The following is a 10627-nucleotide window of genomic DNA, read 5'->3' on the forward strand; positions in this document are numbered from 1 at the left end:
TCCCTTTCACTTGCAATTGTATAACTAACTATCCGCCATCTCTTTCTTTTAAAATGTGTATCTATAATACAGATTACAAATATATAAATAATCGGAGTTAGCTGCCAGTCGCCACTACATAAGCCGTTATAAAGTAAAATAAAAACTATAATACAAATTATACCTAAATAAATTTATATATAAGAGTAAGAAAATGACATGTTACTGTATAATATTTTCTCCACTTAATTTGTAACTTGATTCTTGTTACATGTATTATAACACACAAAATACACATTTATTAGAGATAGATGTGCTACTGACTGATTGACTGTTACTTTCTTCTTGATCATGGAACCGTACCCACTAAAGATATCTATAGCTAATTATTTTTTATGTATTAAAGTTCAAATAAAAAATTATATGTATGTAGTTTTTCATAATCTGACTAATAGATGGCATTGATCCATGTTACCACTTCTCTGTTGGAGACGGCGGCACGCAACAGACTAATTACTGTACTTGACAACTAAATCTTTTTTTTTTTTTTTTTTTTTTTTTTTTTTTTTTTTTTTTTTTTTTTATGGAAGAAGGACAAGGCAAACGAGCGTTCGGGTCACCTGATGATGATCACCGCCGCCCACGACCCCGTGCAGCACCGGAGGAGCTACAGGTGCGTTGCCGGCCTTTAAGGTGGAGATAGACGCGCTTTTTGAAGGTACCCATATCGTACCGACCTGGAAACACTGCCGCGGGTAGGCCATTCCACAGTTCGGTGGCGCGTGGAAGGAAATTTCTACGAAACCGCACAGTAGTGGAGTGCCACGTATCCAGGTGGTGTGGGTGGTATTTAAGTTTGTTTAGTTAAATCGTGCTGCCATTAATATAAAATATTAATTTTACCTTTACTTGTCAATATCAAACTCTTTTTTGCCAAGCTTCATTGTGTTGTTCTTTAAATATAATAAAAAAAAATATATAAATTCCAAGATTTTAACAGCTTCGTATACATGGTACACCAATGTAGTAAATTTTTTATTTTGTTACCAATTTTTACAGATAAGTAAATACTGAGTTTTATAACGACGTCTATTATATACATCTATCAATTATGAATCTTTATGAACTCGCCTTATAAATTTATTCGCTAATAGATAGCACTGGTTTCCATTTTTTTTTTCGACTAAAAGTACTGGACTGTCACTGCCAAGTATTATAGTAAATGTCAGATGGGAAATTAAACGTCAGTTGCAGTAAATAATGAGAAAATTAAAACAATAACATAATTAATTCAATAAATTTTAATTCGGTCTAATGGAATTTATAGAGCTTATACTTATTAATAAATTAGATGGTGTTATTCTAAAATACCCTCATCATGACAATGTTGATGGAACAGTCTGCATCACTGGACATCACCTAATTTTAAGTTCCAGAAAAGAAGGCGTAAGAGAGCTATGGGTAGGTTTCATAGTAAGAGCTATAAGTGTATTAAAACCCATTTATTTCATGTATTTGTACTTTTATTGTAGCTAACTGTAATAACTTATATTTTATACAAATATGATATTTTGTTATCATAATATTATTATGAAGATTTACTTTACATATAAAAAATTGATAAAACTATTTAGAGTTTCCCAATGACTAAAATTATTTACATTATTTTATCTTTTTTTAGCTTAACGTCAATTGTAAATTAAATTCGTTTAGAAATTTTTATATTTTCTTTTTTACAGTTGCTTCACAAAAATATAGATAGTATAGAAAGAAAAGAAAACAAAATTAGTGGAGGAATAGTTCAAGGGGGATCCTTATTTTTAAAATGTAAAGACCTTAGGATTTTCCAATTGGACATCAGCAATACAACAGAACTAAATCTAGTGGCACAGACACTTGAAAATCTGTCTAACATACAGGACCCTAGTCTATTTTACCCATTTTTTTATAGGCACATGCACCCTATTATGGAGAATGGATATACATTGTATAGGTAACTATGATAAATGTAATATTTATAAATAATGTTTTTACAGAGAATGAATATTCTTGGCATAGATAAAATATGACAAAAATAATTATTCATATTATTTGTGTAATATATAAATGATCCTTTCACATGTAAATTGTACAATTTTAGTAATGAAGGTGAGTTTACAAAAATATTAGCATCAGAAGAATGGCGTATATCAAGAGTAAATCAACATTACACAGTATGCCCGGCATATGGCAAAGGAGTAGTGGTTCCCAAAATCATTGATGATGAAACATTAGCTGCTGCAGCTAGCTTTAGACAAGGAGGAAGATTTCCAGTGCTGTCTTACAGACATAATAATGGTGTAAGCCTCTGCCTATATACTTAACATTCCTAGTTAATAATATTTTTTGAAAATATTTAGCTTTACCTCTCTACAGTAACTAGTTTATGTTTTATGATGCTTAATATTTTTCTTGTGTTTATTTCTTGTTTACTGTCAGCATCAGTTTATAGTATTATTATAGGTAATTTAAAATTATCTGAAGCTATAAATGATAGTTTACATATTAAACTTATAATAAAACAAGTGTACAATATTTTGTAAATTTTATATAAATACTTTCATGAGGTGAGTGTGATAGTCTAATTGTTAACATGTTCTAGATAGAACATGTTCACAATAATAATTAAAATTATAATAATATGGAGAATTTTAACATTAGGTGGTAAGCTCTGTCTACCCTGCTATACATGCTATTAAAGGCAAAGCTAAAATACTTATATGATTTTAGGCTGTTTTAATGAGAGCAGGACAGCCGTTATATGGACCTAAGCATCGCCGCTGTCGACCAGATGAGGCCATTTTAAATACTGTTGTCAATGTTGGAATGAAAGGTGTCATTTATGATTTGAGAAGCACAAACTCCATTTCACAGCAACAAAACAAAGGTATAATTATATTAGGTCCTTACATATGAAATTGGTGTTGTCATGCTGGGCACTAAAACTATTTTCACAATGTAAACAGGCGGAGGAACAGAAAGTGCTTCAAACTACTCTCAATGGAAAATATACAACAGATCAATGGATGAAGTTGACAATCAACAGCAGCTTCTTGAGAATTTCTCGAAACTTATTGAGGGTATGCAATTGCTTGAATTCAAGAATAATTATGTCATATCCAGCACTTCATCCATTTCCGTCTGTGAAAAATTATGCAATTTGTATAACAAAATCTTAATTAAACAATTTTTAAACTGTCCATCTGGTTGATAGCGAAATATGTTGTTATTATAAAAAAAAATCTAGATCATTACTAAGAAAACATTAGCATGATTTTCTTGCTCTGATATCAATACAAAGCGCCGCATTAAGTTCCGCCACTGAACACCCAATGTTTCGAAAATTTTACGAGTCCATCGCGCAAGTACGATAACAATCTAGTAATCTGAACATACCAATAATCAAAAGCAACCTCTTTTCTTTAAAAGTGGTCCTTATAGTCAATTGCTGGTGATTATTTAAATTTTTTTATTACCTACTGAGTTGGAATAATTGAATAAGATATCTAATTGAATAAAAATAACCAATTTAGGTAAATAGGTTCTTTTTCAATTCGAAATTTTATATGATGCTTCTACAGTTCCACTACTTAAGAAAATAAATAAAACTAAAAAACAAAAAAAAAAAACATGTAAATCACAAAAATCAAAACCTCATTAAATTAAAATTCTTTTTTTATTTATATTTAACTTTATTTCATTTCATATAAATATTTTTTTAATTTGCAACATGTGTAAATAGAGATATATGGATTATGTGATAAATAGGTATTGGGATTGGAAATACATAATTTTCTCGTATTTGACTCAAAAAAAATAAAAAAATATATTAAGCCATTTTTCAACAGCATGCGTAGACCGAGACATATCATGTGATAAATGGATATCGAGATTGGAGTCGTGCGGGTGGCCGGAGTCGGTGAGGAATTCATTACATACTGCCTGTATTGTCGCTCAGCATATTCATCAGGTTAGTTTATTTCTTCCTATTTTGTCTAGTTTCATGAAATAGGGTGTATGGTAGATGGAACCCAGTTAAAACACTCCCCAATTTTCTGCGTAACTTTCGAGACATTATATGTTCAAAATAAAAATATAAATAAGTAATTCATTCTCCTTGTCCAAATTCACCTTGTGCAAATCGAACTCACGACCGTCGCGTTTACAGTCACACAGTCTTAAATATTCAAATTAATACAAACAAAAAAATACCACACCACACAAACCACTAAGTGAAATAAAATGTAAAGATAATATAAGTATTATGAATTATTCTTTACAATGTTTGGCTGCATTGATCCCTGCTTGCAATTTTATTGCTTCCAGAAACACAGTGAACCACTTTTAAACACCTCCACTTAATATACAGTGTCCAAAGTCATGACAAAGCGTTAATGCTAGGTCCTCAGTATTTATCCTGGTTGCATAGACAAAGAGGTGATAATTATATGGAAAACGGATTCATTTCGGTTATTTTAGGATTAGGTTCCCAGGTCCCGTCTGCCTACCCTGTTTCGTCCGGGATTAAGCGTGAAGCTAAAAGAATCATTATGGTGCCCTTATGTATACTGTATATACTTAATATGACATTCATTTAAAATATAATATTTTCATTCAAATTCTATTTGAAAACATAGCATAAAGCTACATAGTGTATTATATAATATATACATTGCTAATAGTTCAAAACATGATATATTTTATTCTAGAAAGCAGAACCAGTTCTAATACATGGAACGCGTGGTGAAGACGCGACATTGCTTGTGTGTTCCCTAGTACAAATTATTTTGAATCCCGACTGTCGGACTATTAGAAGGTAATTATGGGTGTATGTTTTAATTAGTAAAAAAATTATAGGAGAACTCTCTCATCATCATAGAAAACTTATCCGATCGACTAACCAATCAGTTCATTGATTTGTATAATATTAAAGAATAATCACACAATATAACTAATACTTTCAATACATATATATAAAAAAAATCTTTTTTATTTATTTCTACAGTCTCCAAGCTCTAATAGAGCGTGAATGGCTTCAAGCTGGTCATCCGTTCGGCACCAGGCACCGTTCAGGTGCATATTCGTCTCAACCGAAGTCAGCACCAACATTCTCCCTGTTCCTGGATTGCGTGAGGCAGTTCCTGGAACAGTTTCCGTGCAGTTTCGAATATAGACAGAACTTCTTGATAACACTGTTCGAGCATGCGTATGCTAGTCAGTTTGGTAAGTTTCTAAATAAATATCAAGACTACTGTCACGTCACAGTCACACCCTTGTACCCCTGCGACAAAAAAAAAGTTCAAAATCTAACTATCAAATAAACAATTTCCGTAATAATTTCTCTTCTCTAACTAACTCTCATAAATATTTGACATTCCAGGCACATTCCTCTGCGACAGTGACCAAGAGCGGGAAACTCGTGGAGTATACGACCAGACAACCAGCATATGGTCATGGGTCAACCAGCCGGACGAGCTAAGCGGTTACATTAACCCCATGTACGAGCCTACGCCGAATGTGATATGGCCCTCTGTAGCCCCCATGAGTTATGTTATATGGGAAGGTGATTATAAATTTATTATTATTTAATGATGAACTTATTTTTTTTTAGCATCACACTGTATTCTGCATGGAAGGCTGAGATTTGGGGTCGATTTCCGTTCGGGGAAATTTTACTTTTCCGGTTAGAAATTCACTCCTCTATCTGCCGAATCCTGAAAGCATTGCGAGTTGTGTGGCGGGACTCAACGCTGCGCTTTGCCTCGTTACCAGGGTGACCAATTTATAATATGAAATATATCATTTCTTCGACTAGGAATCGACACATCGACACAACCTGGATCGACATCGAAAGCCCCCTTTTGTTGTGTTGCAAATGTGGCTGCAGTTTCAAGATGTACATATATTTATATAATAAAATTCAACTTAAACTTATTAAATATTAACATTATATATAAAATTACAGAGCTCTATCTACGCTGGCTGGTCGAACAGCATACCGAAGAACGTGAAGAACAGTATAGAGTGATCCGTACAAGGGAACAACATCTTAGATCCCAAGCGCTACAATTACGGAGAGAATTATTAGATCTAGCCCATCAGTATTACGCGGAAAATAAATGAGGTTTTCAATAAAGAAGGTCACGGATCGGTGTTTGTATATGGACAACAAGTAAGAAAAAAAATTAATTGGTGGCATTTAATAACGAACTAGAACCAAAAACAACAACTTTTAAAATTTTTGTCTGTTTGTCTGTGCGCTTGTTCATGTTAATCTCAGAATGGCTTAACCGATTTAATTGTAATTTTCACTTCACAAATTTTTTAAATTATTTTGAACAAAATGGCTATAAATAAATGATTTATTGAATTAATTTATTGGACTGGAAATTTTACTTTTCAATAATATCATTTTTAAAACAAGGTCGCTAGTTTTAAATGAAACTTTTTAACTTCAATAATAGCGTATATGTAATTTTTTTTTTTTTGAAAACCCGACGCTTTGAACACTTCGTAGTGACCAGTGAATTGCAGGGAACAAAATCATTTTTGATCTTTCGTGGAATTTTTATTGGTCTTTGGTTTGGGATTCATATACGTCTTTTTATTTAAATAGTGGATTTATACATATTTTTTAATTATTTCCTCACTTTAGTGAGTGTCATATTTAATTAATTTTGAAGGCCTAACCTAATTTTCTATGATATTTTAAAATACTTCTATTTTATTCTAATGGTGTATAGTGGTGTATTGAACGAAATCATGAATTTATTTTGTTTATAAAATAAATATCTCACATTAGACATTGCGTTATAAATAGAAATGTTCTATTGGTACTGCAGTTTAGAGTTGAAATAAATGTTTGATTTTTATAGCTATGAAGTTAAAATAAAACTTTATAGTTTTTATTCTTAGATACACTTATATTATTTGCTTGTCATAAGTAAAAAAAGAAAAAGTTATACTATACACACAAACTGCATTGATAATTTGACATTTCAGCCATTTTGAAAAAAGACCATGCTCATTTAGTAATAATTAAATTCTTTCTAACACTATAATTAATAATTTCAATATTTACATACTATTTAATAAACAGAATGGGTTTTTTAAATGTGTGAAAAACAGACTGTATACCTACCTGTTAACTGCCAAAAGTCATATGATATATTCTAAATTATATTATAAATAATCTGTGGAATAAATATACTAAGGTTGATACAAAGTTTAAAATTTAATGCAAATTAATGTAAGCTTAAACTTTAAACATATTTAGTGTTTATAAAAATAATATTTTAGTGATTTTTGAAAAATTTTCAAATGTAACTGTTATCATAATCGTAACAAATCTCACCAGTTGGGTTTTGTTAGTTAAAAAATGCTTTAGGAAATAAATTATTCTATTAATGTATGTTTCTATATGATTGATTATGCAAATTAGTATAACATGACGTATAAACCTATATATAAGTATACTGTAATATAATTAAAATGGCCTACCGTACTATCTCTAGATAGTACAATAAACATATGTTAAACTTTAAATAGCACAAAACATATATTCAATTTAATATTTTTATCCATTAAGTAAATTATTAGATATATACTGTAAACACGATATTCACTTTTTTGTAGAAAAAAAATAGTTTCCATAATATTTAAAGTAATTTCATAAGAATTAATGTATAAAATTTTCGTTTACGCAAACTTCATGTGCCTAATCAAAGTTTAGATTAAAATTTACGAATATATGTATATAAAAAATAGACGAGTATAGAGTTAATTTGTACGCATTAATAGTAGCTTCTAGGGTATTACAGCGAATATCTCTATAGTGTCCTAATAGATATTCTATCCTGTGTAAAACTATCATTAATTTATTTCTAGAATACACTTTGAAGGTGACATTAATAAAATAATTTCGAATTTGCGAGAGAACCTCTGACAATTAATATGAGAATTAATACTTATTTAAAGGGACCCCTTAAATATGCAAGTTGTGTCGCATGAGCTCCTCACCTTGCAACGACAACCTCTCTTAACCACCAGAGTCTTAAACATTTTTTTTATTATAATTAACATTTAAAAATTTGTTAAGTTAATTAAAAACTAATTAATTATATTAATAATGAACAGTTAATTGAAAATAATTGTGATTTCTGCACTATGAAATGGTAATTTGTTAATATTTATTTAAGAGCAATTAAAATTTGCCCATCTCTGATAGCCACCATGAATACGTCAAACGCTGAGAAGTATGAAGTTTCTTTTCACAGATATTTGAGACAGTTTGAACAGATATAGTATTTCAACTATGTATTGTAAATTTTATGAATTAGGTTATAAATATCTTTCCAAACATATATGTGGATATCATTTGTTGTATATTAAGAGTATTTTAGTTAAGAAAATTTTATGGTTTTAAAGAAAATGATAAGAAGAAAGAGCTTTTTTAAAAATATGTAAATATTCCTTTCATCCATATAATAATGTAATTTTTATAAATGTTATCGTCATAAACAAATAAATATATATCAAATAGAATATAACAAATAATACAAAGTAAAACCCTATGTTACTACGTTCCTATGTTGGTACTTAACTTTTTTATTTAATTCCAATTGCCATAAATAAAAATTTACTCAACTCATGTAAGCTTTATTTTGAATTTTTAGTCAGTCTTATGTATTTTTGAATATAATTTAAATATTATTTTGTACAGTAATTTCGTTAATTTTTTATATATTTCTTTATTTTATATGTTTTCATGAACAATTAAATTTTAATTCCATGACAGTTTTTAGTTTTTTTTTGCCTATTTTATATTTTTTAATTAAAATACAAATCTTCATAACAGTTCAATAACAGTACAAATAAATTAAATTACATTAACGGCTTATGAAAACTTAAAAGAAAATGATTCTTCACATAATTACTATAATAGTTTAAAAAAAACTACAAACTAGTTTAACGATATTTTAAGACATTTAATTAAAGGATCCATAAATAAGTCATGGTTTCTATTAGGTTTTTCAGCATAAAATTATCTTTTTATATATTTATGTCAATTTAATACTGTAGAATTTGTTTATTGTCAATTAAATATTTGCATATGAATTGTGTTTTATTTCATAAAATAAATACATACACTGTTTTTGGTTTTCTCATTTTCTTCATTCAATATTATTTTATTCACAAAATACACAATCCGCCATAATAGAGTGGACACCAGTACCAGGACTAAACTAGATAGGTAGGTCCTATCTAGTTTGACAATTTTACCTGAATGGGTCCAAAGATTAATGTTTCATTTAGAGATAAGTCGTGGTGCAGGGGCACAAGCGAGTGATTGTAAACACGGCAGGTTGTAAGTTCGATTCCCTCTTGAAGAAATTAAATATTTATTATGTTTATTTTCCTCGCTCCAGTATCGAGGCAGCGGCGTTGAATTCCGCGACTCACAGGCAATACCTCCAAAATTCGGCGGAAAGTGGGAAACGGAATGTCTTAATACGAGGTTCTATCTACCTACCATAGTATCTGCGGGATACGGCGTGAAGCTAAAAAAAAAGAAAAATATATTTTGATTCCAATAATAAAAGAGGTGCTTTCACGAATACATTAATAAAATTAATTCCATACATTAAAAGAAACGATATACAGTTCGGCGATATTAAAAACAAATTGAAGTCCAGACATCAAATTAATCAATCCGCACCGACGTACATACATATTATATTATATGAATAACTCCACGTACCACACATACTCGTACATAGGTACCTACTAGCTCTGTGCTCACTGACCGTATTGCATTACAATGACGATTAGAACAATATTCAAATATATTTTGTGTTGAACAGGTATGAGGCAAACAATAGGGGAGATTTGTTGATAAAATAGCAACTATGCTTCGTGAATAAATAGCAAAAAATGAATACGGTAAATTATTATCTATGTCGATGTTTTTTGGATGTCGGATTTAGTTTTGGTAGTGATGTCATTGTAGTTGGGATTCCATTCTAAAGTCATTTCTCCTCTCTCTTTAAATAAGTTTATTTTAAATAATTACAGGAGGTAGTGATTTGTTAGAGCTTTTAGAAGTCTACAATCAAGGTTGTAACTTGTTGCGAAATCTTACGTCTAGGTTAATACAATAAAATTAATAAATGCATTTTTTTTTAATTATTAAGTATTCTAAAAAAAAATATATTTTTTTTAAATTTTATCTTTGTGATGTTCCTAATATTAAAACTCTATGCTGTGTTATATTAAATTATAATTCAAATTAACAATGAGTTTGTATTAACTTGTTCAATGTCAATATGAAGATTTTTTATTCTTTTATATTTAATAGAAAGTTGAATCAGTTAGAACAGCTCAACGATAATAGAGTCTATTGTGTAACTATTGTTTTGTTTCTATTTATCTCTTATTTTAGAAAATTACAGCTGTGAATAAAAACCGTAAGATACTATAAGCAAATTTTGATTGTAAAAACAAAGTGAGAAATGCATCTGCGACAGAATAGAAAATATGAAACTCGAAAAATTGTTTAAAGTTTTTAGAAAAGTTACTAAGGCATTCTTTTCAAGAGCTTTTAAAAGTT

At 29.7% G+C, this 10627-nt stretch overlaps 1 protein-coding gene across 1 annotated transcript; it reads left to right on the forward strand.

Moving 5' to 3' along the window:
* The first annotated feature begins 1184 nt into the window (after positions 1 to 1184).
* LOC146534417 (myotubularin-related protein 9) lies at positions 1185 to 9135 on the forward strand. Its single transcript, XM_085192812.1, has 10 exons — positions 1185 to 1440; positions 1719 to 1972; positions 2120 to 2318; positions 2749 to 2905; positions 2985 to 3098; positions 3867 to 3988; positions 4728 to 4834; positions 5024 to 5241; positions 5399 to 5581; positions 5984 to 9135. Exons 1-10 carry the CDS (start codon positions 1294 to 1296, stop codon positions 6139 to 6141), a joined length of 1659 nt encoding a protein of 552 aa, XP_085048938.1. The 5' UTR covers positions 1185 to 1293; the 3' UTR covers positions 6142 to 9135.
* Positions 9136 to 10627: the final 1492 nt, after the last annotated feature.

This window comes from Heliconius melpomene, chromosome 11 (assembly GCF_056956725.1).
Source record: "Heliconius melpomene rosina isolate 202511_hmr_F chromosome 11, ASM5695672v1, whole genome shotgun sequence".
Classification (NCBI taxonomy): Eukaryota; Metazoa; Arthropoda; class Insecta; order Lepidoptera; family Nymphalidae; genus Heliconius; species Heliconius melpomene.

Bases quoted from the DNA above. Each gene is read 5' to 3' on its own strand.
- LOC146534417 (XM_085192812.1), top strand. From the start codon at position 1,294: ATGGAATTTATAGAGCTTATACTTATTAATAAATTAGATGGTGTTATT. The intron at 3,989-4,727 runs GTTAGTTTATTT...ATTTTATTCTAG, and splicing joins TCGCTCAGCATATTCATCAG to AAAGCAGAACCAGTTCTAAT. The intron at 5,242-5,398 runs GTAAGTTTCTAA...TTGACATTCCAG, and splicing joins TGCGTATGCTAGTCAGTTTG to GCACATTCCTCTGCGACAGT.